The sequence below is a fragment of the Fusarium solani genome (genome assembly GCF_023522795.1).
Source record: "Fusarium solani strain SB1 chromosome Unknown bctg00000013, whole genome shotgun sequence".
NCBI classification, from domain to species: Eukaryota; Fungi; Ascomycota; class Sordariomycetes; order Hypocreales; family Nectriaceae; genus Fusarium; species Fusarium solani.
Window position 1 is genome coordinate 1,666,298 of NW_027072145.1, and position 26,412 is coordinate 1,692,709.

At 49.4% G+C, this 26,412-nt stretch overlaps 7 protein-coding genes across 7 annotated transcripts; 1 reads left to right on the forward strand and 6 right to left on the reverse strand.

Moving 5' to 3' along the window:
• Nucleotides 1–935: 935 nt before the first annotated feature.
• On the reverse strand, nt 936–5,259 carry MRS44_017402 (uncharacterized protein; the record flags this gene model as incomplete). The annotated part of the gene is made up of 10 exons (XM_065617795.1): nt 936–1,406; nt 1,464–1,646; nt 1,708–1,722; nt 1,794–2,059; nt 2,138–2,356; nt 2,483–2,623; nt 3,339–3,510; nt 3,622–3,935; nt 4,019–5,041; nt 5,097–5,259. The coding sequence occupies 10 exons, from the start codon at nt 5,257–5,259 to the stop codon at nt 936–938; spliced, it is 2,967 nt and encodes a 988-aa protein (XP_065473867.1).
• Nucleotides 5,260–7,014: 1,755 nt separating this feature from the next.
• MRS44_017403 (uncharacterized protein) lies at nt 7,015–8,522 on the reverse strand (the record flags this gene model as incomplete). Its single annotated transcript, XM_065617796.1, has 3 exons — nt 7,015–7,766; nt 7,814–8,135; nt 8,184–8,522. 3 exons carry the CDS (start codon nt 8,520–8,522, stop codon nt 7,015–7,017), a joined length of 1,413 nt encoding a protein of 470 aa, XP_065473868.1.
• A 3,756-nt stretch (nt 8,523–12,278) lies between these two features.
• MRS44_017404 (uncharacterized protein) lies at nt 12,279–13,154 on the reverse strand (the record flags this gene model as incomplete). Its single annotated transcript, XM_046281701.2, has 2 exons — nt 12,279–12,468; nt 12,715–13,154. The coding sequence occupies 2 exons, from the start codon at nt 13,152–13,154 to the stop codon at nt 12,279–12,281; spliced, it is 630 nt and encodes a 209-aa protein (XP_046124919.2).
• Nucleotides 13,155–14,243: 1,089 nt separating this feature from the next.
• MRS44_017405 (uncharacterized protein) lies at nt 14,244–15,626 on the reverse strand (the record flags this gene model as incomplete). The annotated part of the gene is made up of 3 exons (XM_046279754.2): nt 14,244–14,714; nt 14,765–15,373; nt 15,429–15,626. The coding sequence occupies 3 exons, from the start codon at nt 15,624–15,626 to the stop codon at nt 14,244–14,246; spliced, it is 1,278 nt and encodes a 425-aa protein (XP_046124918.2).
• Nucleotides 15,627–16,581: 955 nt separating this feature from the next.
• On the reverse strand, nt 16,582–18,364 carry MRS44_017406 (uncharacterized protein; the record flags this gene model as incomplete). Its single annotated transcript, XM_065617797.1, has 4 exons — nt 16,582–16,721; nt 16,773–17,117; nt 17,183–17,962; nt 18,043–18,364. 4 exons carry the CDS (start codon nt 18,362–18,364, stop codon nt 16,582–16,584), a joined length of 1,587 nt encoding a protein of 528 aa, XP_065473869.1.
• A 904-nt stretch (nt 18,365–19,268) lies between these two features.
• Nucleotides 19,269–20,626, reverse strand: MRS44_017407 (uncharacterized protein; the record flags this gene model as incomplete). The annotated part of the gene is made up of 3 exons (XM_046271749.2): nt 19,269–19,797; nt 19,864–20,056; nt 20,590–20,626. 3 exons carry the CDS (start codon nt 20,624–20,626, stop codon nt 19,269–19,271), a joined length of 759 nt encoding a protein of 252 aa, XP_046124916.2.
• Nucleotides 20,627–22,189: 1,563 nt separating this feature from the next.
• On the forward strand, nt 22,190–25,630 carry MRS44_017408 (uncharacterized protein; the record flags this gene model as incomplete). Its single annotated transcript, XM_065617798.1, has 6 exons — nt 22,190–22,383; nt 22,457–23,268; nt 23,329–23,776; nt 24,544–24,864; nt 24,911–25,225; nt 25,300–25,630. 6 exons carry the CDS (start codon nt 22,190–22,192, stop codon nt 25,628–25,630), a joined length of 2,421 nt encoding a protein of 806 aa, XP_065473870.1.
• Nucleotides 25,631–26,412: the final 782 nt, after the last annotated feature.

Sequence of the window (26,412 nt, forward strand, 5' to 3'; positions counted from 1 at the left end):
TAAATTCGGAGTTCATCTGCAGGTGCCGAATGAGAGTGGGAGGATTGGGGCTATTGGAGGGACCTGGGTGTGGTATTCGTCCGGCCCAACAAGATGTGCGTTTGCGCTTCCGAATGGTAATCACTTAATCCGGTAATTTTGCCAAGGGGGTTCTTTGAGGGTGAAAAATGTTAGAGTTTAAGAAGACCTTTTATATTGAAAGGTATTTCTACGTTAATGTAAGGCATAAGTGTCGGGCTTGAATTATTTAATCGCCATTCTAGTTTGTTACTTCAAATTCAACATCGTTCATATCAGAGTCAGGAAACACCCAGCCAAACAAGCCCCTTAAATCTCCTGAGCCTAGCATCGGAGCTTCGGCAGCCGTATCGAAAAAAGAAGGGGTAGGGTAGTTCAAGGAATGTGAACTGCTTAACTCCTCTATAGAGCCGCTTGAGAAGTCTCGAGTGCCCCCTAAAGGCTCTAATTGAGTCGGATTCTCCTGGAGCCAAAGTTAGATATATACACTAGTCACCGGACACACACTGAATGATTGACTCTCTTACCACAAAAATGGTATCTGCCTCAGACGCCATATCAAATCCCTCCGTGTCATGTTGGTCCGGAATAGACGTATTACCCCTGAATTGGCGGGCTCTCTTTGCTTCCGGGTATCAGCAGGCCGCACTTCATTGACCCGGCAGAAGTACTCCCTGGCAATACTGGAGAATCCAGAGAGGATGCCAGCTGGAAGTCCTCCCTTTGAGGCGCACTCCACAAGGCTAAAGTAGCCAGAAATAGAATCTAGCAGTGACAAATTGGCCCTAGTTTCACGGTGGTTGGGGTTATGAATCACAAAATCAAAGAGAATGAATAGAGCTGATACCGGGACTAGGCAGTTTATGCTGAATCAAAGCGTCAATACTTTGGGTAGGTATGCTTCAGGTGGTTCAGACTCACAATAAGGGCACGTGAGGCTCCAAGTCGATGAATCGAGTCAGTTCAACGATGGCCTTAGCTGTATTCATTAATCTCAGCATGCTGTCCTGTTTCCTTGGGCCTTCCTCCTTGTCAAGATGGAGGGTCAGCCGTTCGAGACCAATAACAAGATGGTAATATGAGAAGTGCGTCTGGAGGGCAACCAGTTTCTCATTGGGATCGAACACGTTTCCAAAACGCGCGGAGCCACCAGGCTGGTACTCGGCGGGGATTGATAGCCTCCACTGCTCCAGCAGGTTACGGACGTGGTGAATGGCAGCGAGATATGACTCGACGGATCGCAGCGAGGCGCTCAACGAGAACAGGGACTGGTATGCAATGGTCAACAGCCGTCCAAAGCGGATTGTTGACAAGAACCAGTTGAATTCCCCGAAATGCGATTCCGGAGTCGCAGGAACCATGCAGCCGATGTCGTCATCAGAGATTATCTGCAATCCCTAGTCAGCTGGGGTTGGAAGAGCCATGCCAAAAGAAGGCTGTCGCACCGAATTGATCCGGTTTTGGAAGCTGATCTGCTTTTCAATTGCGTAGATGACCCAAAAGGTTTTTAGGTGCATAGGTTGAGCGTGGGAGGACTTGTGATACCGGAGGCTCTCTGCTATCCGTGCGGCCTGAGAAACTAGCCTGGCCTCGAGTTGGATACAGCAGATATTGTTCGCGAATATGGACTGTGGGCATTCTTGTTAGGATCTATAAGACAAACATATACCCCTATTAGGTAGAGCTTACCATGGCAGTCAACGCCTAGTTACTCAGGTGGAGGTTTTCAGCAATGAGATCAAACAAGCGTCCCTGCACCTATGGAGATGGCATACCTGGAGACTTTCAAACGACTCCCTTGGAGCAATGAGGTCCGCCATGTGTCCCAGGGACACCTGGAACAGTTCCCAGGCCTTGCCAACCCCAGGCTCGAAACTGCCCTCTTGGCAATACTGACTTCCCAATGCCATCACAGCATGATAAAGTGCAGAAAATGCCGGGTTGTCTATAAGAAGCTGGTCAAGGCCGGGGCTCGAAACATGATCTTGGAACTGTTGCCTATCGAGGAACGGATGAAAAGGATGAACCCGTGTGAAGTATGCTTTTGTTATGTTTAGTCTTGTTGGAGTCCCCGTGCTAGCCAGAAGGGCAGGCCAGTGGGGGATTATCTGAAGCTCACCTTGAACGAATAAGTGCACTTCTTCCGACGAGAGTGGCACGGTGTGCGTTGGCTTCCTAAAGTGGATGGGCTTCCAGCGAGAATTGTTCTTGACACTGAGCCGCTCCACGATGAGATCATCCAGGGTTTCAATGAGATCCCGGAGTCGAGGCGTCTTCAACCTGTCCATGAGCGAATTGACTCGCTGTTCAGAGAAAAAGGCGAAGCCGGAGCTCGGAACTACAAGCCTGTGAGCATCCTAACGTGCGTGCAGGCCCTGAGAGTAAAGCCCACCTTGTTTATCAGGAGCCTGGTTTGAGTAGGAACGCGTGATCAGTGAAAATGGTTAACGCTAGGGCTACTTACCATTACTCACCTTTACTACAAACGGCTCGTGGCAGAGAAGAAGATCCTGAGGGCCAGACTGCAGTATGCGATCGATGTATGCCTCGCTGGGGAGCGCTCGAAGAGGCTGTGCGCATGAGGCTCCCGAAAGGGACTCGGCAACTGGCCGTATGTTAGCGGTATAGGACCTTGGACTAGGTAGGATGTCTAGGAGTTGTCAAAACCTTTCACCTGGACTTTGCGTCTGAAACGGCTGAAGTGGCAAGAATCATCTCGTCTCTTTAACAAATAGACCGTCAGACCACACCAATCCTCAAAAATATGTGTTGCTGAAGATGTCTTACGGCACAGGAGACACATGTTGGAGTTGTGCCGCGCGGCGCATCCGGGACTGCAAACACAGATGGCGTGTCAGGGTGAGGAGCAAGAGAGAGAGAGAGAAGTTGGTGGACAGGCTGGAGTCATACTTATACATCGAACTTTACGATTCCTGCATTGATCGCAAGTTTTGTTGATTCTCACCACCGTTTCTACTTGGTTTGTCGACATTCTGATATTGATGGATTCGGCACGGGGGGGACGCAAGCATGGGGTTCTCCATCTTAAGCATAGTCTCCAAAACAACGGAGCCCGCGGGACCCGAGAGTAAACCTTATTACGCGCCTCGGGGCTGCTGCCATTGCAACCCCGCGCAAACCCCTGCTACTTGGGCCCAATCAAATTTCGGGACATCAGATGCCCATGGCACTAATGACGGAACGTGAGATCTGGAACAGGGAGAGTTCAGGGGTAGCAGAGCTCTTGCAATTGAAAGATTCAACCAACTACATGTGACCTTGGATCAAATAGATAATCGTGCTGTATTTGAAAGCTTTACAATTCTCATTCCTATTCAAGTAGTGGCAGTCAGCTGCTTGACGGATAATACACTCCTCAGTGACTCCAACGTTGGAAGCCTCGATGAAAGCTGGGCCAGAAAAGCCCTGATGCAGGGCTGGGTATATGAAGACTGGTAGAGCAGACGGCCAACGTAGAGCCCCACCGCGAGGCTGGCTAGAGTTCCCAAGGACTGCCCGAAGCGTCTGCGTCTGGGCTGGATTCGCCCCTGTACTTATTTAGTCATCTCCGAGTATAAGTTCTTTGGGCGCCCAGTGACGTACCGAATATTCCCAGTGGGCCCAGGTGGGAAACAAGCTCTGAAACCAGAACTGCACCTGAGAAAGGGGGTTGATCATGGAGTTCCACTTCTGTCCGTTCTTGGTTGTCTTGAAATACCAACTGACGCATCCAGAGTACCAGACGGTGTCTCTTGACTTCTGCTGGACTCGGTCGGAATACCATTCCTCGGCGCCTCGCTTGACGTTGACAATGCTTGCTTGGCCATCTATAACGGGTTTGATGACCCGCAGCGCGAAGTTGATGGCATTTTCAATGTTAATGATGGTCGATGTGTGACCAGTGCCGGAGTTCGGCCCTATTGTCAGTGTCAGAAAAACAGGTTGAGCCTCGATTTGTCTCGCATGAGACTGCCATGCTGGAAGGCTACCTGCCACTTACCGTACATCATGAAAAAGTTTGGGAACCCACTGAGTGCGGTGGTATTATAGGCTTCAGGACCTCCAAATTCATCCCAGTGTTCCGTGGCGGTCTTGCCCCCCCTGCCAACCAGTTCCACGCCACTCAGGAAATGGTTGGTCTCGAAACCGTTCGCCAGCACGATCACGTCCGCTTCAACAAAGCCTCTCTCCGTGCGCACTCCGTCCGGCAGGATTTGAACAACCTTGTCGTCGGTCAGCGTCAGGTTCTCCGAGTGGAGGCTTTCCACGTAGCCCGAGTCGAAGATGCGGCGCTTGCAGCCGATCTCAAAGTCTGGGATCAACAGATCGTGGTATTTAGCCGGCGCAGTCTCCCTGATGTACGTTTCGGAAACCTTCTGCCACCGTTCCCGAAATCTCCGCCCCGATTCGGTCATGGAGAATGCCTTGGCTTCGCTTTCCGTGAAGAGGTAGACGGCGAGGCGCAGGACGAAGTTGGCCCCCGGAACATATCGAAGCATCCACTGAGCCACCGGTCCGATGGCCCGGTCGAAAGACGGAAGGATCCAGTGCTTGGAGCGGATGATCTGGGTGAGGTGCTTTGTCTTGCCGAGAATATTGGGTACAATCTGGACAGCGGTGCAGCCATTACCGAACAGGACGACCCTCTTGCCGGCCAAGTCCACATCGTTATCCCAGCGGGCGGAGTGGATGATGGGCCCGGAAAAGCTCTCAGCGCCGGGAACATCAAACCCGCGTGGGTTCACCAGCAGACCTGCCCCGGAGAAGAGGAACTGACACTCATGGAAGAATTCAGTTCTTGTTTCGAGGTCCAGGACGGTCAACCTCCAACGGGCACGCTCTTCGATCCACTCGCACCTCTTGACGTCAGCCCGGAAGGTCATCTTGTTAATCAAGCCATACTTGTCGGCAACATTCCGAAGATACCGGTGGAGCTCACTGCTGTCGGCCAGGAGTCGGCTCCAGCCCGGGTTCGGCTCAAATGAATAGCTATACAAGGCGCTGGGAACGTCACAGGCGCAACCTTTGAGCTGGCATTAGGGACCAGTGCTAGGACGTGTTTCTCAAGCTTGACTTACCAGGATACTTGCTAATCCACCAGGTGCCGCCAAGCTCTCCGTGCCGTTCGAAGAAACATATATCGTCCTGGTTGTACCATCGCTTCAGCTGCACCCCAAGCCCAATTCCGGAGAAACCAGCGCCGATGCAGGCGAAGCGAGTGTAGGCCGCATGCTCAGCCATTGTATCAGCGAACACGGGTCTCTATTTTGGCTTGACGTTCGGCGAGGGTTGACTCGGTCAGGAATACAGTTGAATGTGGAAGCAAAAACCAACCTTCATTGTCTCTTCATGTTATTACAGCTGATGTCTTTTAACTGGCCTCAATACCCATCGACTACTAAGCGGTACTCACTTATTTTGAGTATTAGTTCCGTCGACGGATTCGATTATTCCGACTCTCCTTCTCCCCTCGGTCTATGGCGCTCGGTGCTCGGTGCTCCTGGTGACCCATCAGCCCGGCTCCCCTGCTTCGGTCTTCGGTCTTCGGTTTTCGGCCCTCGACAGCGCCGCCAGGGAGCTCGTTCTACCTTTATCTCCCGATTGGTCCTGCTCAGGGCCAGCCGAGCTGTTCGGGTCCAATTAGGCCGATGACTTGGCTACGTTCAAAACACGGGCATGAATAGCCACGGCGACGGAGACTCAATTGCGTGACGAATGGGACGGCCTTGTATGGCTTGTTTCTCATGCCATGAATCTTCCTGCACAAGTAATGGACGGGAGTCACGATGTTGGGGGAGCTACCTGGAAGAAGCGGTTCCAATCACAGAAGCCCTGGAAAAGTATACAACAGGCCGTAGTTTGTTGGTACAGCGGTGGAAGAAATTAAGTATCGCCGTTCTTTCGCGACGTTCAACTTCCAGGTCATCGGCCACTAATTAGAAGTTACACGATTAGCTGAATTGCCCGAATATCAAATCCTTCCTAACCCTCGCGTAATATTAAAAGAATATGGAAATTTCCCTATGGAAGAAGGTGGCCGAATTGAGGAGGTCCGATATCGCGAATCGAGGCCTCTTGTATGCCTGATCCAGGCTGGTCAGAAATTCCTCAGCTTCACTAGCCTCGCGGGTCCGGTATGTCGCTAGCTTGACCTTTATCGGATTCGTGATATCGTTCGGGTTAAGAGTGAACCAGATCGCGGGGACCCCGTACCGAACTCCGCCGCATGGCCAACCGGCTCTCCCTCGACGTCGTCTGACGGTAGCCGTACAGCAACAGGCTTCTCAGCAGCCGATTGACGCCTGGATCTGTAGTCTTCCCGAAAGCCTCCAGTTCGACCCTCTCTTATTCAGACCTCGACACGGTCAGGTCTTGTATGGTGCGCTCCACGTCTAGGAAATTACTCCTCCGCACCGCCGACGACCTCCCTAGACGACTCCCACTCCCACTCGACACTCTGTGGTTTCCCAGTGTCGCCTCAAAAATGTCCGCCGATGTACAAATGCCCAGCTCTGCCAGCGCCGAAGTGTCAAGAGCCTCTCCACCTCGGGTTCGCCATCGCCTCTTCGTATTTCGCCCGTGTAGCCTCATGGATCTCTGCTGCCATACAGATTCACAGGTCCATGCCCTCTCGACAACCAGCACTCTCGAATCCGCCTGAGCAACATGGTCCACCATTCTGGCCTGGGAGCGAAACATTTGACGTCAAGCTGGATTTTTCTTTCAAAGCTTGTTGAGGGAGGCGGCTGCATATTCCATATACAATTCAGTATTATGATTATCATCTATACATGGCAACACTGGTGACTAAGCCCCAGTATACCGCGCCCATCTTCTATGGCCAAGTCTGGTGGTTAACCGCGTTGATCTGGGCACCTCATGTATATCGGGTATATATATCATTTGGTATATAAGTCAGCTCTTCAGCAAAGTTTATCTAAAATACATATCAAGAATGAAACAGAGACGCCAATACAGACGTCAGTAATAGTCAAGTCAAAGACTATATGTCCGCTTGCTTAGCGCTGTAATCACCTCCTTGGCACCCCGGTCACCAGACCGAACAGCTCCCTCCAGATATCCCTTCCAAACAAAAGCCGTCTCAGTACCGATAAAGTGAATGTTCTTAAAAGGAGTACGAATAGACTTTCCCGCTCCCGTCATAGTACCAGGCAACATAACAGGGCTGGGGGCACCCTGGAACCAGTGGTCCTTTGTCCATTCCTTCTCGACAATGCTGATAGGTTTGGGAATATGATCAACGACGCTGCTAAATGCGGCATTAAACTGCTTCAAGACAGCGTCTTGTCGTTCCTGGGCAGACAAGGCAGACCATTTTCGTCCAGGCCCACCAACATGAAAGCAGGTGATGCTATACTGCTCATCCTCGGGGACGCAAGTATCTCGAGTAAACACAATAGGACCGTTGGGAGAAGTAAAAACGCCAGATAGACCAGCGTCACGCCACCAGGGGCTGTCAAACACAAGCACAGTCTTGGAATAGTAGCCCAGCTTAGTCGACTTGGCAAGTTCTCTCTTATCTCGCGGGAGTTGGGGTTGAAACTCGATGAGAGGGTATAGGGATGTCGGGACCGAGACGATGACCTTTTTGGAGTAGAACCGTTGTCTGTTGCGGGTCTCTACTGTGCATCCGTTTGAGGATTGTGTAATACGAGTGACAGGTGTGGAAAGCTTGACGCTGCCCTTTCTGAGCTTTTCAGCCAGCTTCGTTGAGAAGTGTTGATTGCCTGGGTATACCGTCAGCTTAGTTGCTTATAGTCGTGTCAGAACTTACCCTGGCGGTTTCGTAGATATTGGCCTCCGTCCTTCAGATCCGACGATATATTCCCTAACCCAGTACCACTCTTGACATAGTCAATCAGGTATAGTGCGCTGAGTTCGTCTGCATCCACACCAAGAATCGCCCTAGTCAAAGTGGTGACTAGCATCTTAGAGAGATCAGTCCCGAATTCTTTCTCAGCAAACTCCAAGGCGGTCAAAGAGTCGAGGCGCTTGGCATCAGGGCCAAGATGAGGGTTCTGAAGATCAGATCGGTCGACATACTCCGATAGCTTGGCCATCAGAGCTTGGGCGTCTTTGAGTTGCTCGTCCGTAAGCTATGAAATCAGATCAGCAATGCCCAGCTTCAGAATCGATACACTTACAGCACCAGGCAACCCGTATTCAATCGACGTGACTTTACCTTCCTCATCCTGGAAGAGAGAGTCACCTTCAGCCCTCTGCACAATAAGATCAAAGTCAAATTCCTCAGCCAAGGCAAACATCTCAGACTGATTACTATCGTTGATCCAGGCAGCCCCCATGTCAACCAGACCGGTTCCGTTGGAGCTTGCAGGAACAGAAAGTGTCTTTCCTCCAACACGATCCTCTGCTTCGAGAACAACGTAAGAGAGTCCAGCTGAGTGGAGCTCAGTCGCTGCACGAAGGCCGCTGAGGCCAGCACCGACAATAATGACGTCCACGAAATGAGCGGGAGGAACCATTATGATGGCGTTTGCTTGTATAACAGTCAAGTGATTGCAGCTTTGTGATTTCTTCGCCCTAGGACGTAGGCTCGACTTTTTATACAGTCTGAGCTGTTCGAGTCTTTGCGCTGCCATCCGAATACTAGCTGTGAAGTCGTCGGCCTCGGTCTTCGCGGCGGTCCGATCGAGCATTTACTAGTCTCCGGCGGACCTAGTTCGTCCGGCTCGGCACTTCTATACGAGATGGGCCGGCATGGTCCCTAGCTTATTAGTATCGGAAAGCACGTGTGACACGAAGATGACTACAATTGTGTTGTTGTTCTTATTGGGTTTAATCTGACTGTCTAAGGTCATCGCCACTCGTGCACGATACACGCCCTCCTTCTTACCTAATTAGGCTAATTTGCTCATTCGGTTTCCACGTGAGCTTGTTGCGTACAGGGCCCAATTCAACAAATATACGCCTTCTTGCGAAGCTATTAACTTAATTCCCTTTCTAGATTCGCCTTAGGATCTATTAACGATAAGCCTGTTTAGAAGATGGCAGTAGAGCTTAAGTCTATGTGGGTACAAAAAATCCAAACCCGGGATTAACATTTAAGTCCTGCGGAGATATACGCCAAATATGCCCTGCTAATCCAGAATAAAATGCTTCGAAGGCTAATAAGATAGACCTCGGTCTAGAGTCGGGACCCGAGTTTTCCATGTGGTGGAACGGACACGTCGCATCTCCGTTGGTATACAAGTCTACTCCTCCGTCGGCATGCTAATCCATTCTCCGTTGGGCTTCTATTGAGGGTAACCCCATGGGTCTCACTATTTCGGCCTTCGCTGCCCGCGGAGGCCGTCACTAGACAGCTCTACTCGATCTGCTCTCTGGGAGGTCCTTTAAATAGAGCGGAGGCTTTCTATATACATTGTAAAAAGATAGAAGCCATATTAGCAATAGTGCCATACGCTCGATCTGATTTTATTTTATTATTCTAAGCACTCTTTCTTAATTTATTAAATCATAACTTATAAGTTACCTCTTAATTATTACACCTAATTCAGAGTATATTTAAGCTAATATAAGACTCTTAATTATTACTTACTTTATCTTATAAAGTATTAATTACTATAAAGTATCTTTTTATAGGTAATTAGTTATAATTTCAGTTAGTAAATTAATTTATTATAGTTATTTCTTTTTATATATTTTTTCTTATTTATTATTATAATATTTATAAGTAATATATATAATAAGTATATGCCGCATTAAGTATATACTATACTTTTCTTATACCCTTAAGTTAAAAACCATAGTAAAAATATAATAAACTAATTAATTAATTAAAACTAATTACTATACTCTTCGCTAGAAGTCTTAATCACTATTTAATAAGTCCTAGTATTATAGCTAGTCTTTCTGTATATACTATAGCGCTAAACCCCCGGTCGCGCCGACCTTCCTTAACTACCACTTCTCGACGATTCCGCTACTACCTATGTATTACTATCTATCTAATTAATTACTTGCCTTTCTTCCTCTATTATTATTACCCCTCTTCTCTATAATTAGGTTCTTTTTGCCCTCCGGCGCTGGCTTAGTATTTTATTTACTTGCCGAAGGTCTTAGACTTTAGCCCTTAATAAGGCATTCTTATATATTATTACTATAGTTCCCTTAGCAAGGGACTTAAGAGCTCTTAGAATTAACTCTAGGGAGCTACTTTAATGCCGCCTAATTTATTTATTAAGGTATTTAGACTAAGATTAGGCCTTAAGCACGGTCTTTAAGGTCTTTGAGACCCAAGGGTTCATAGGGCTAATTACCTCCTTGGCAGGCATTAGAGTCTATAGCTATATATTAAGCTTCGAGACTATACTTTCTAGGTTAAGAGGAATAAGCCTAGCTCCTCTAAAGGCTAATCTAATATTTCTTTTTATTATAGTAGCCTAATAAGCGGTATAAAAGGCTAGAAAGAACTTAGTTTTTAAAACATAGGTTATAAAGCATCTAATTAGATGCTTTATTTCTTAGCTATAAGTCTTTTTAAGTAGGCTAAAGCACTTAATATTAAGAGGCTAAAGTAGATAAGATAAATAAGGTGGTATATAAAGCGTAATAATCTTATTTTCCTCGTAATACCTCTTAAAGGCAATAAAATAGTAACTTTTATAGCTATTAAGGATTAGAAGATAATAGCGACTATTTAATCGCTTAGCTATATACCGGTCAAAGTGCTTAAGCCACTTAAGACCAATCTTATTATTAGTCTAGCTATTTTAGGTTATCGTAATAGCCTAATCGCCTAGGAGGTTACTCTCTTAGTACTAGTTAGCGAGGTAATATTAGCCTATACTGATAATAAATAGCTAGATCACTTAGCCTTTTATATTAATCGCCTAAATTACTATAATCTATTCCTGGCTTCTAGGCTATATTAATTTTAGTCTTTTATGCCTTTCTATACCTATAATAACTATTTTACTTATAATTATGCCCATAAGAAAGCTAGTCTTATTAAAGTTCTAAATATTATCTAATTAAATATTATACTTCGCGATTATATTTGCTACGAGCTAAAACTACTTATAAATAATAATTAGATCTTTATATTTAGCTCTCTAGTAGTTATATTTATAAAAGAAATAAGTCTTAAGCTCTTTATATCGCGTAATAAAGTTATAAGCCTAGCGCTTACCGATAGGTAATGCATCGCGGTTAGCGAGTAATTAATTAGTTATTTCTTTAATAGCACGTAATCGGGGAGGAAATCCTCGTGAATCTAGGTCGAGAATAAACTATACTATAATCTATTCCTCTAGATTAAATAGTCGGCGTGACTTAGGGATCTAATTACGTCGCGATTAAATCCCTTATCTGCGACGATATAACCGCCGCTTATTAATCTTATAGATTCCTGCGGCGCATCGGATACTTAGTTTTAGGTTATTTTGAAGGGCTTAAAGGGCAAGAAGGGTTTTAGCTTTGGTATTTGGGTCTAATATTATTCGTGGTGTAGAAATTGATTAATTAACTAGAAAGTTTAATATAAGAGGGAAAAATGCGGTGTATACTTAGATGCGGCGTATGCTTATTATATACGTTAAATATTTAGAAACTTAATTATATAAGTAATAAAGGAATATAAATATTATACTTTTTTTATTACTTTAGTTATTTATATATCGTGTTAGAAATATTATCTTTTATTAGCTATATTAATACTAAGTGATATCTAATCACTGCGATTCTATGCCTCTTAGAGACGCTTGGGGCTCGCCTCTTAATCTTTTATAGCGGAGATATGGCCTGCCTTGTTTTCTCTATGACAGTTGGATATTCATGCTGGGATGTTTCGAATTGAAAATCCTATTCGTGTTCGCCGACGTATTTATCGTCCCCCGAAGTAGTCACTTACTTAACCCGCCTACTCCATCAGGGGCTTTTGTTGATTTGGAAACCCTTCGTTGCACCTCACTGCTTGAACTGAGTCATTTGATGCTAGAAATTCTGGCTTGCGAGGCGGGCGTGCATGCTTAGAGGAAATCCTCAAATTTTGCACGTGACTCTCTCGTTGCTGAAACGTTACTGGCGATGGTAAACGCAAGGGCGTTAGTTTATTTGCTTTCATAAACCAGAAATACTGCTATATCAAATATCCCTGTGAAGCTCCTCGTGTATCGCATCATTTTGGTCGTTGGTGAACTTCATAACAATAGTTATTAGGGCGTCGGGTTTGCCCTCATCCTTCAAGGTCTCCTTAATGTCGAGTGGCTTGGGTGCTTTCATGCCTCGCTGAACCGCTCCTCCCACGCTTTCAAAGCTGGAAACCGGTCGATGTCAGCCCCTGCCAAACCTGCGAAATCGACCCAGCCGATCAAACCGAAGTCGGCAAGCGAGACTATGTAACCTGACTTGGAAGATCGAAGATGATTGTCCAGGACGTTGTAAAGTCGTTTGGTCTCCATAACATATCTGTTTATGCTATAGGGGATCTTCTCGGCCGAGTATCAGAGGAAGTGGTTAGCTTTTCCTTGCATGGGGTTAACCCCTCCGATGAGGAAGAACAGCTAGTTGTTAAGCTCGTAGTGCTCTCGTGAACCCCTGGGAAACTTGATTTTATGTTATATGTCTTTTTTATCTTTTTTTTTTACTTTTCTTATTATAATAATTACTCTTAGGTCGGTTTGTCTCTGCGGGCTCCGCCGGCTGGCGATTTACACGTCTCTCAGAAACTGATCTTCGGGCACACCCTTCTCGAAGGAATCCCGGTAGAATTCCCCCAGCCTCACAATCAACCCATCTTCGATCTCCATGCTGACCATTGCCACCATGTGCCAGTCCTTTCCCGTCGCCGACTTCAGAGGTAGGGACCCCAAAAATGTTCCGTTCATGATGACTCTGAACGCGCAGCTCGTCCTGGCTTTCCCGTCCACAATGTCGCTTTTGGCCCACCAAATGGGCGTGGACGGGTCAAGCACCGCCGTGAAATTGGGGATGGCCTTGCGCCATGATTTGTGGTGGTTGTCCATTCGGGTTCTGTGCAGCTGGGAACCGTAGTCGATGTAGATAGCATTCGGGGCGAACAGATGGGCAAAGGCGGCCGGATCGTCGGCGGACCAGGCAGCAACCCATCTCTGTGGGAGGGTTTCTTCGGACATCGTATTCGTAAGGGGGCGGGTCGTATATGGAGGGTGGTGGGCGTGGTTAATGCAAGACTGCTTGGAAATCCAACGTATCTGGTTGCGTGGTGAAGCAACTTACGATACCCGGGCGTTAGGTGTACCTCAGCTCTTATACTGTGTCGCCTCCCCCTTCCAGACCATTGAGCCTCAAACGCCGTCGGCGTTAAACTTCGGCCCTATCGTTAGACCCTCGGCCTGATTATTAATTGCCTGTGGTTTGAGACTTATGGTCGGCCGGTCCGTGGGAGCCGACGAACACGGGCTACGGAAGAGCACGACACCGTTGACAGGAGGATCCACTAGGATCTGCCGAGCGGTCCGTACGCCGTCGCGTATTAATGCTACCGGACCACTACCGTTCTACTTCGCCCGGCAGTTGAGCCAAGGCCAGCTGTTCCCAATCTTGCTGCACTATTGAACTCTGCGCTCCCCTAGATGCCGAGACGGACCTTGCGGTTTCCCAGGCGCCGAGACGGGCTTTTGCGCCGAGACATCCGTCGGCTGGTAATGCTTGACCGTCAGTTGTCTGGTATTCTCTCGTCTTTTCACGCAGCAAGCACAGACACTGGCCTGGTGACTTATTGCGGTCAGCCATCCGACGGTGAGGTCTGCTTCACAGGAGCTGGGGATTGGCGCCGGATAATGATAATGCATACGCGCCTTGGGTGTGCTGGACAGTGTTGCAGGACTAATCGGCAGGCCATCGAGAGCGCCAACCGTGACGTTCGCCCGGCATTCCGATTTGCGAAGAGGTCCTGATCGAACTAGGAGCGCTGATTCACTCTAGAGTTCACAACTTGAACGAGAAGTTTTAGGGTGCAGTATCTCTGCAGACGACTTCGACGCAATAAGTGTCAGCTCGGGTGGCATGGATAACCGCAAAGAGGTTAACAACCTGGGGGCGCACACGAAGGGCAAGTTAAGTCCCGAGTCAATGCTAAGTTTTTGCTGGCCTGCGATCGCGGTATGGTCCCGCTCTTTGAAGAGTTTCTAATAATGACGGGTGGGAGAGGAGGCCATTGTGCATAGAAGATCTATGGGTCATACTTATAATCTACCACTATACTATGCTTGGGTTTGCAAGCCCGCACCTCGGCGAAGAACCTGCAACGTCATGGTCTTGGCATCCGAAACATCACCCACCGGAGGGATTGGCCTAAGTTCCTTGTGCTCTCTTCCGCATGCCATGACGAATCTTGGTTCTGCGAAGGCCCTGATGTCCTCAAGCGGGTTCCCAGAAAAGGCCGCTAGGTCTGCAGCGTACCCAGGTTTCAGCTTACCAGTCTCCTCGCTCAGTCCACACTCCTTGGCTGCGATGTCAGTCGCCGCCGCGATGATCTCCCGTGGCGTGTAGCCCGCATCTGCGAGAACCGTGAGTCCATCGGCATAGCGTTCGAAAGGGCAGAATCCGATGCCAGCGTCTGTTCCGACCATTATCCTTATTCCCATATCACGCAAGGACCTGAGGTTGGATACAATAACCTCTCTTTTATCCCAAGGACAGAAGTAGTCGTGTTCAACACAGGCTGTGTTCATCTACTCAAAGCAGGTTAGAGCTATACGGGGTTGAGGGGAGGTAAGCTAACCGTAGGACAGACAGCCAACTTGTTGTCAAGCAACTTCTGAGCTACCCTTTTGTCAAATGTTGCGTTTCCACTCTCCGTGATCCAGGCGCAGTGCTCTATCGAGCTGAACCTTGCATCGGCTGCTCTCTCGATTCCTTCGGTGCCTGTGGCATGAGTGGTGACGGGCATGCCAAGTCGCCTCGCCTCATCGGCAATGGCAGTCATTTCCTCTAGAGAGAAGCAGGCTTTGGAGGGGTGAGAGCCTGCTGTCATGAAACCTCCAGTCGCCATGACCTTGATCAGGTCCGCACCTTCGGCATGTCGTTTCCGAACTTCTGCACGTACCCCTTCAACACCACGACAAACACCACCCATGGCATGGGCATGACCCTTCTCGACCGTAAGGGGTGCGTTTGCGCACTGAAGTCTAGGGCCGATGACTTCGCCCTTCTTGATCTTGTCTCGAAGAAGGATAGCCGTCATTCCACGAGATCCCAGGTCGCGCGCGGTGGTGACGCCCGCATCTAGCAGCCGTGAGGCGTTGACTGCCATGAATGGGATGAGCTCCTCATCTGTAGCGGAAACCTCAGTGCTAGTGTTTATTCCGCTGGGGTCAAGCTGAAGATGGACCTACGTATCATTGTGAGTGTGTGAATCTGGGGCCGACAGCAAAGGCGTGACCAACATGGCAATCAAACAAACCGGGCATAAGAGTGACGTCGCCCAAATCTCTAACAGGCACACCTTCAAGGTCCTTTTCCAGGGTCGCCCACTGCCCGACCAGCTTGATCCGGTCACCCTGGACAAGGACAACTCCATCCTGGATCAGCTGCGACGAACTGCTGGGAAGCACACGGGCGGCGCGGATTGCTTGAGCTGTCATGTTGATAATGGAGGGGAGCTCGTCAAGGAAGATCCAGGCTTGATTGGTGCCTGGTAACCAACCACAAACCTCGAAATGATTTTATACCGACGCGGCCGGATCTCTTCCGGCATCCGGCCGGAGAGCCTGGATTGCAGAGACGGATGTGGGGCGCCTCTGCGGGCGGTCGGGTACCGGCTATAACGTCGGAAGAGAACCAGCCACTGGGTAAGGTTCAAAGAGGAGGTTCTGGGCGCTAATATTTGGTATCTACCCCGGACGCCCTGATCTCGCGGAGGATCAGCCCCACACTGCATCCCTTCTTTGAGCCATTTGACCAAGATAAGGATATGAAAGCGGTCGAGTCAGTCTGACTGCGACCAAGAGCCACGATTGAGTCATGGATAGAAAGCCCCTCTCTGAATTCCTTTCCGGAGACGGAGACCACCATCTGCTTATCTCCTCTTAGTCAAAAACGCTGCAGAAGGCTAGGGGCTGAACTGCTTATCTCCTCAGTGCGCGAGGACCTCTAGGGTAATTAACCATTTTCTTTCTTTTTTTAATTCATTACTATTTGCAAGAGTAACGAGAAGCCATCAGCCACAACAGCAAAAGACACAATTGTAATCCAACCTTGTTTTCAAGACGTTGTAATTACGTAACGTACTCCTAAGGTAGAAGTGAAGTGAGGACCTTGATGATATATGGTCCCAATGGAGAGTTTCGGAGATTTCGTGCACACGTCAGATGGCGCAGTGATATTGTCCCTTTTTTTTTTTTCACCCTGCAATATTTCTATTATAATAAATCTCGACAAAAAGTTTGGCAGTCTCGTGACAACGCGCCGCACCTTGATGATTGTTGAATTGATATGCACCACGCCCATTCTACACAACCCAGCACCTTAACCAGGACTGGTCCTACCTCGAGATTCCAATCCTTGGTCTTCCATATCGACCCTTGCACTGTCTCCCTTTTACATACTGTACCTGAAATGAATATTCTCCCAGTCTGTCACGTCCATTTCTCCGTTGATTTGTCCCTGGTGTGCAGACTCTTCAGGTGTCAACCCCATCTCTTCGACCAGCTTAGCCCTGCGACGGTTCTGCACAATATCTGTTCATTTGTCAGGAAACGCGACGGAATCTGCAGGTTCAGGGTACTCACAGTAGAACCTCCACAAAATGAACAAGACGCATTCCAAGGCATACATGACTCCACAGATAATCATAGAGGGGACGTATCGGGGCGCCCACTTGGCTTGGAAGGTCTGGGCGCCAATGGCGTTGCCGATGCAGTACGCAATAAACATGACGGCTCCAGTCACCGACTTCTTGGTTCTGCCGGCCACGTTGGACGGGAGCAAGGTCCAGATCAAAAGACCAGGCAAGCGACCAATCACAGTCATGAGGTAAAGACCCCATCGAGTCCACAACATGCCATCCTTGGGCAGTAGTCCCAGGGCCAGCATGCCGACAAAGGCAGGAATGGTCGAGACGACCATAAGGATAACTACACATTCACGTCAGTTTACCATTCACAGGCCAACTTGAAAAAAGAAAAAAGGTAGCACTTACAGCGGAGATTCGGCTTCTTCAGCGTCAGGAAGCCAACAAACAGAAACCAAGCAATCGTGACGATATTCTGAGGAATGGTGCCCTTGACGAGGGTCTCGAGGTTGGTAAAGCCAAAGGACACATAGACCAGGTTACCAAAGGCTGTGGTTCCGCCATTGGGAAGGGAGTTGACGATGACAGTAAAGAAGAAGAAGTAGGTCTGCGGATCCTTGAATGTGATCCAGACCTGATCCCAACGCCACTCCTTCTGTTGCTCTCTGCTGGTACCGGTCTGGTTGCTGACGACTCTGGCGGCTGCGATGCGCTTCTCTTCTTTTGACAGCCAGCGAACCTCATTGGGCGTTCCCAACACTAGCAGCGAACAGAAAGACATGATGATCGTCCAAGAACCCAAGAAAATGCTGATGTATCGCCACGGACCAAAGCTGCTGGGGCTTGCCTTGGCAGCCTTCCCAATCCCATACATGACAAGCTGTGTGAGGATGTCCATTCCGCTGTTCGAAGTGCCCCAGATGATGGATCGCATCGTGTGCTCCCGGCTGACGTAGAAGGAGGCCGTGATGAGGAGGAAGGCTGGGGAGATGGTGCACTCGAAGAGGCCCTGAAGGGCTCGGAGCGCCATGAGCTGGGCGAAATTGTGCGTGAAGCCAATACAGAGAACAATGACTCCCCAGCAGAACATGCAGATGAACAAAGTCTTGTTGAGGCTGAAGCGCTGCATCAGGTAGTTTCCGGGAGCTTCGCCGACAAGGTACATGATGTAAAAGATGGTGCTTAGCCCTGAATTTTGACAAGTCAGTCTCGGCAATCCGCCACACGCAGCAGGTAGGGACCGATATGCGACTCTGGGCATCACTCACATGAAAATTGCTGGCCGACTAACCCAGTGTCCTCTCGCATGCCGAAGGTTGCCTGAGTGGAGATGGACGTCTTGTCCGCCTGCTGGGTGCCATAGCAGAGCCACATCAGGGGCAGGAGAACAAGATCAATCTTCCAGAGAACCCTCTTGTAGTCGGCCTTAGTGTACTGGCCATCAGCGGCGTTGATTGTGTCGAGAATGATGTCTTGGACCTTGCCCTTGGCCACGTCGTCGTTGGCAGGGTTGCCGATGCCAGCCTCGATTTTATCCATCTCTTTGGTCGACTGATGGCCCTTTGCATCTGCTGAGGATGTTTGAGTCATGACGGGATAGTATGAACACAGTTTGACAAGACAAGATAATCCCTAGGTGCTGTAGGCAAAGTGCATATGCCTTGATTCAGGTGGGGGAACTGTCTTGTTTTTCTAGACTTATCCCGAGTTCGGTTCGCCACACTAGTAGCCCCCTAGTTGAGGACCTCGAATCCTACACAGCCGATTTCCGGAAGGGATCTCAATTCCCGACTCCGCGCTGAAATGGAGACGGACGGATCTCGGCCCGTCACCTCACCAGGAGCCCTTCATCAATAGCTTTTCCGCCACAGCCGCTCCGCTCCGTACCAGCATTCTTATCAACTCGCTGTTATCGCCTAGATTACAATGATTACAACCTCTGCCACAGGCATGTTTCCTGGACCCAGCTCAGCAATGACACCTGATTGCTAGGCGAAGCGAAGAGGCGCATTCGTGCATGCCCAGTCAGGCGGAGCACTATCTATTAGTGCGAGAATCTAAGGATTGCGCCCGCCATCCAGCTAGCTCGCAAGAGGCGAGAGGGTATTATTGTGTAAACCAGCCCTGTGTGGCAAATCGTGCAGGTAGCCATTGGCCAAGCCGGATTGAACACGCCACAATTAATGACAGTCTCGGGAAGCCGGTCCAGGCTTAGTACCAAGGTATACAAAGGCGGTACTGCTCGTTTGACTTCTCATTAATGAGTATCCATCTAATAGTAGGAGTGCCGCAATGCAGTCTAGCCCTCTCATGTGACCCTTTATTCACTCGTCGTGTACTTTATGGCCAGTAACAAGTCACATAATGATATGTTTAAAACGTATTTCAAATATATCTTCTATAGCAAGACATGGCTGGTCTCTACTTATGCTTACAAAACAAGGGGCTGTCCGTTACATCGTGGCCACTCTCGCAACAGTTGTTGCAGCCATGCCTAGTATTCAACCTGTACCCATCGGCGCAAGAGCTGCAAAGTACTAATAATCTGGTAAATTCCCTTTGAGCTCGACGTATTTCCAAATGTTTTCTTCTGCCAAAAGATGGTCTTGTCCCCTTCACCCGTCGTTATAACAAGGTGCCAGTCATGCCGTTGAATGATAATGTCAGGCAGGAAGTCGGGGAGCTCGTAGCCGGCGATGGGACTTGGCTCGGGGTCAGCTGCAGCAGCCCCTATCGTTTGTTGTCCTATTCTCGATAGCTCGTCTGATGCACGTTGTCTCAATTCCAAAAACTTTCGCAGGAATTGCCAATGTGCGGCACTCCACACTTGCATCTGTAGCCCCGCGGTTTCCCAGCCTTCGCCAGTCTTCTTAGTTTCGATGCTTACTGCAATGGGTCTATCAGAAAGGGAATTCAAGTTGGTGTGGTTAAACGCTCCGAGTGGCAAGACGTAGATGCAAAAGTCAACTTTCTTGGTGGCCGAAACAGGAGCATGGTACTCTTTGATCAAAGCCGCAGTAGTACTAAAGTCACAAATGAGCAACGTGAAGGCCAACATGGAGATGGGCATCTGCAACAAAAGGACTCACCTCAGCCTAAAATCAACTAGTTGGTCTACTCCGGGCCCTTGCAAAGGCCTTAAGGCTGCTTCGAGAACTCGATGGTAAACTTCAGCATTCCAGTCCGCCTCTGGGCTGCTTCTGCTGTTGTAAAAAGCCGCTTGATGGAGGATCTTGTGGATGGTCTCTGGAGGAGGGGTGTAGTCAAGGTCCTTGCGCTGGTCTGAAAAGTTTATATCACTGACGCCTCTTCGCCGAGTCTATTTGAAGTCGCTGTACGTATCCAACTTTCCTGGGCATCCTCATTCAAAAGACTTTCCAGCAATTTCTTGGTCTGCTGGTGCTTGATGGTACGCGGCTGAAGTACTCTAGTAAGCCATTCCCTCCCTATGCTGGAACTTTGGCCGAGTCGTTGGGCTTTACGTATGCTGCATCAAGTCCCAACTAGTAAGCACTTCGAGCGTAACCATCTCGGGGTGCCAGATGTCAGCGGGATTTTTAGTTGTTAGCCAATCTTTCCACAACTCGGGGCATGCGGATACTCGACCAGGTGAAGGTCTGCATCTTACTTGGGTTTATATTTAGTAATTCCTAATCCGTTAATCATTGCCGTCGTATCAAGTGGACTATAAATGTATAATTAAATAGAGATAAAACTCAATAGTGGGAACCAAGGGGCAACGAAGAGGTATGTTCCACTTGCGCTTCTCTGGTGCACACCACTACCATGATATGCCCAGCTACGACCATACATACACTCGAAACAACAGCCACCAGGCACCTCCGCCTTCATATTTATATACTACAAAATAAAATCGTCTCTTAAAAGCCAATGACATGTAGATTCTGACCCTAAAAAATTGGAAGCTTGTGGTGAAACAATTTACACCATCCAACAATCTACCTCAATCCACACTACGGCTTCCCGAATCGCTAAGAGTAGGTTGATACACCTCCAATGCTACTCCAATATGCATGAAACTCGATTGATTCTTCGAGAGGCATCTTATGAATTATTACATCACACTTGGCGCATGGAGCGGGCTGGTGAGGGTTACAGAAGGCATGTCATGTTGCACAATCAATTAAATGAGGGGATATCACTGTTTCCATCATGTGCGATCTGCTGCCTCTTTCCTTCTTGTCTTATTTCCTCACGCTAAGTGACTGTTCTTGTGTGACTGCTATCGTGAGTGTACCTGGCTGGATCATAGAGCTACTGCACGAGTTCCCCCTGGCCCGTGGGGGGCTTGAGCCTTTGGTTCATTCGGGTGGGTTGATACTTGCTGCGTGTCTCAGAGTTGTTCAACCCTATGATGGTGGTGAGCAATACGATAAGCCGCTGCTGCTGCACGACACATGCGTACTGAGCGACTCATGGTAATTCATGCCACACGGCAGTCTTTTTGGGTTGTCCGGATAGCCAGGTTGCTGCCCAGTTCGTCATGCAAATGCATTTGATGCGATAGAGACGATTTAATAACAGCAGTATTGAGATGAGTGCGAAGCTGAGCATCTTTCCTTTCCCGTGTCTCAGCGCCATGTCGCAGGATCGCAGCCGTGCTGGGTTTCGGTCCCGTGTACAGGGATCAGCACTGACCCTCCATCCTATCCTGTCGACTTGACCTTTCTAATTTCCAACAATGCAGGACGACAGGAGCGGAAAGAACGAGACAAGGAAAAGATAATGAGAGAAGAGAAATCGGCTCTAAATGAGACAAGAGAGTCGCTAGACCAGCCAGCAACGTTACCATTCCCCATCTCGATTCGGCTATCATAGGTCGGATGTCGGGCTGAAATGCCACCCCAACCATCTCAGAAGCATTTGAACTGCCCAGAACTATCTGCCAGGCTTTGGCCGTCTCCCTCTTGCCGTCACGAGTGGTCAAGTGCCTGCAAGATATCAATTTCGAGCAGCTCTTCATCGACGTCAGGTTTCCTGGTCTTGACCAGTTTCGATCCGCTCCATGCAACTTTCTCCGGTCCACGATTACGTCACAGGCTCGTTCACTCGATATCTCTTTACGTGTGTTGCACTCAAGTGGCGATCTATCTCCCTCCTTACCCAGTGTGAGACACGTCTCACAAGTTGCGTCGCCGGCATTCCATCGGACCGATAACGACAATTCTCATTGGCCCCGCCGCTATGTCTTGGATATGGATAAGCAGTTACCGCGGGACGGGATGACACCGGACGGGAACAAGCTGACTTGGGAATCGGGGCTTGTAGGTTAGCCAGCACCTCCGGGGCAAGGCCTGGTCATCGAATGTCCATGGACGCGCTATTTCTCCCTCTTCAACTTAAGACAAGGCCGAGAAGGTAGGCAAAAAGATTTGTCCAACAATCCAAGGCATCATGGCTTCACCGGCTCCGGACGAGATTACTCCTCTCTTTGTTGGAGTAGATAGGGTACGACGCGACCTTCTGAACAAAGACTCTCTCGGAACGATCGGATTTGACCCCGATGGTGACCCCGATAATCCGCTTGACTGGCCACCTCCCTTGAAATGGAAAATCGTGGCCTTGTTAGCCTTGACTAGCTTCATGGTGTAAGTACAATGTGCCTAGTCTGACAATTGATGCAACGCCTGTGCAGCATTACTTTTGGTACCGAGCTGATAGGACGACAAGAACATTCAACTGCATCTCGGTTGTCCCAGTTGCGAGCCGCATTGTCGATGAACTCAGCGGAGGAAGGGGAACCAAGTCTGCTGCAGTCACTCTGGTCACCATATGGGAATTGGGCGAGGCTGCAGGTCCCCTTCTCATTGCACCGCTGTCCGAGATGTTCGGCCGCTGGCCCCTGATAAATATCTGCACCATACTACTGGCCATGGCGACGATGCTCTCGGCCGTCTCGCAGACCACGATTGTTCTCATCACCTCGCGTGCGCTGACGGGTATGGCGGTGGCGACCAACGTCTTGAGTCCGGCCATCGTCGGCGACATGTTTGCACCAGAGCAGAGAGGAACAGCAATGAGTCTGATGATGCTTGCCCCCCTGGTCGGCGGCGCCGTGGGACCCGCCTTCAGTGGTGCTACATCACAGAGTCTGGGATGGTGTTCTGTGCTCTGGGTAAGCGTTGCTTTAGCAAGCTTCTGCGAGTTACTTCACCTGATTTCCTTTCGGGAGACATACAAGGTGACGATTCTCCGGCGAAGGGGAGCAAGGCTGGTCAACAGAGCCAAGACCACGTCCACCGTCGGTGAGTTGACCAAGAGCTTGGGTTCAGATAGGGACCGTGCCGGATTGGGAACATCCATGATGCGTCCTGCTGCGGTGCTCTTCAGCTCTGGTGTCTTGGCAGCCTTATCGTTATTCGGCTCTGTCGTGTTTTCCTACTTCTACCTTGTAGCTGTGACGCTCCCGAGCATTCTTCAAGACTTATATGGTCTCTCACCAGCTGCGACAGGATGCTCCTTTTTTGCAAACGGTAAGACAGGAAACAGCCATCGAATAACTACGTGCAAGTTAGCTAACTTATCTCTCCAAGCTCTGGGCTCCCTCATCGGAATCCTCCTCTGCAACGTGTCCGTGGATCATATCTACATCAAGCTGCGAGTGGCCAATAACGGGGTCGGCCTACCTGAATACCGTCTGCCGATAAGCATCATTGGCTCCTTCACTCTAGCCCCAGCTGTAATCTTGTATGGTTGGTGTGCAGAGTATAGGCTGCCGCTGAGCCTCTTCATGCTGTCAGTTGTGTGGATCCGCGTGTCTCTAATGCTGGCCTTCCTCCCGATAATGGCATATGTCGTGGACGCCTGCGGCTTGTACTCAGCTTCCGCTTTGACTGGAGTCATCGTCATAAGGTGCTTGGCGGGGGCATTCTTACCGCTCTTGACGACACTTCTGATTGAAAATACCGGCTACGGTTGGGGATTTACTAGCTTTGGAGCCCTCAGCTTAACTCTTACCTTGATCCCCCTGATGATTCTTCGGTACGGGCCTATTTGGAGACAGAACTGCAAGTATACCAGGACTGAGTGATGGTGGTCAAGCATTCTGCTCTCGAATGGGATAGGGGCTACTAGTTAGAGCGTTAGGCCAGCCGAATCGCTATTGACAATCGCTTTGTGTGCCGCTAGCCCCACATTAGACACTCTCCTTGTCGGCATTCACTGTAACTATGGTGTAACTCTCCTGCATCTCCTCTTTTTCTCATGCAACCGGCGATCTCTCTCGCTTCCTCCCTCACCTCCTCTCCCTGCCTCGGCTGACAGGAATCATTCTACATTTCACAACATGATCTCATTCGATAGTCACCCTCCTTCATCACTGCTGTGCAGCTCACCTCACCTGCAACGCCTCGCATCCTTCCGAGGCATCTTCACCATCTCCTCCCTCTCTTCGGACTTTTCTGCAACTTTCGCACAACCTTGACCCATCTGAAGGCCCCCAAGGCGCCCCGACCATCTTGACCATGCCCGACACTGGCAGCGGCCTTCCAACTCCCAACAGCTCGCCCCAGGATGAGAGGGCAAGCCATCTTAAAACCCTACCCCAGAATCGCCCTCCCGCTCGGCACCGCCATCCCTAGGCAACTCTTCAAGGCACATACATTAACTGTCTAGAAGAGGACGTTGAGGGGCTTCATAGGTATAAGCAAGGCGGCTACCATCCCATGCACCTTAATGAGTATCTTAACCTATCTAATCGGTATCGCATCCTACACAAGCCTAGCTATAGTAGCTATGGCACGGTGTAGCTATGTCGCGACACTCAACAGGACCGTTATATCACCCTCAAGGTCATGGGTAGCAAGTATCGAGGATATCCCAGAGCTATCCCTATCACGGCTAGACCAAAGCATTCCCGGCGCCGAGTTCATCCTATCACCACTAGATCATTTCATCATCCACGGGCCTAACGGTTTGCACCAATGCCTTGTGCTTTCTTTACTTGGGCCCCCTGTGTCGCCTAATCTCTGGATTCGGATGAGGCACGACCTATATATTACTCTTCAGAAGATAGCACGGCAAGCTGCCCAAGGTCTAAGCTACTTGCGCAAGAGCCAGATTTGCCAGAGGTATATAAGCCTTTCTTTCTCTTTACTTTATATGAGAGACTAATAGCGTCGCAGATTTTCGCGCGGCCAATATCCTCATTAGACTTACCAACATCGACCATATTTCCGAGGACGAGCTGTTCTCTCTCATCGAGGAGCCAGAGAAGATCCCAGTCCGATATGAACTTGGCGGAGACCCCCCAACTTCATCCCCAAAGTACCTTATTCCCAAAGCCGACATGACTAGGCTCACAGAGTCGGCCTACCTGACTGATCAGATCACCATCGTCGACTTCGGCGAGTCATTCTGCTTCTCATCGCCCCCGGCACGTCTTGGTATTCCGCGCCAATGTCTTCCACCGGAGCTTCTTCCTTTGGGGGGGTTTCACCAGCCGCTGATCTCTAGGCCCTCGGCTGCACGCTCTTCGAGATCTGACAACAGAATCCACTCTTCAGCGGCAAGCCAGGCGAGCTCATTTACCAGATGGTACTCGCGCTTGGCAAGCCCCCTGCTGAAATGTGGGACAAGTGGGAGGCGAGGAAGGACTTCTTTGACGACGAGGCCAAGTGGAATCGGGACTCCAGCACCTTTTCGCTTGAAAAGTGTCTTGAGGAACGACGGGGCATCTATGACCCAGATCCAGGTATGCGGGGCTACATGGAGACGCCAGATGCGGAGCGGAAGCTAATGGCTGATCTACTGTATCAGCTGTTTCAGTTTGACCCGGCGAAGCGACTGAAGGCTGATCACGCGCTGAAACATGAGTGGCTGAGTGTCAAGGATTGATCCTTGAGCGGACTGTGGACTTGGCGAGGTGGACTAAGGCAGTAGTAAACGTTTCGTACTGGATCATGGTTTGGTAAGATGGAATTCTGCTGCTGCTGCATCATCCTGGGCAATCTTGGTTTGGCGAATTCGACGTGGATGGGTGGATTGTGTAGCATAGCTTCAGCCCTTCTACAATGACGGAAGCTATGAACGAATCATATGACTTTGAGCTAGTGGACGCCCGTCAGCAACTGACCCTTTTCTTTCTTGCGCCGGATGCAGGTTTAGGTCTCATAGTGTTACAGTTAATTATGCCATTCTCAGACGGAGAGCGCATGGGCGGGTCCCTGTATCAGGGTATCATTAGTCCTGGCGAGCCATGTTACAAGCAGTCCTCTTCTTCTCAGCAGTCCGAGTCGTAAATGCGAGATCTGGAGGGATACAAGGTAATAGAAGTTCCCAAACAGATAAAATAGGCGTGATGAATTGTATAGTTCAACCGCTGTTAGCATTGGGATACGATGCTATGATGTGTTGACAATGTGTTCTTTATTGTAGCTGAAGCCCGGCCCTTGATGGATTACCTGAGCCAGAAGAACGTGTAGTTCAACGACCCTTGTACGACACCTCGCTGGTTCCATTAGCTGCAAAAATCAGAGGATAGCATCCCTTGTCTCAAAATAAATCTCGTGGGGGAAGTTGACATATTATTGCTCTGCTCGAGGGTGGCATCTCAGCGAGGACATTTATCCCACGACCCAGCAATACGAGCACATCCTCTGTCCAGGTCCCCATGTCAG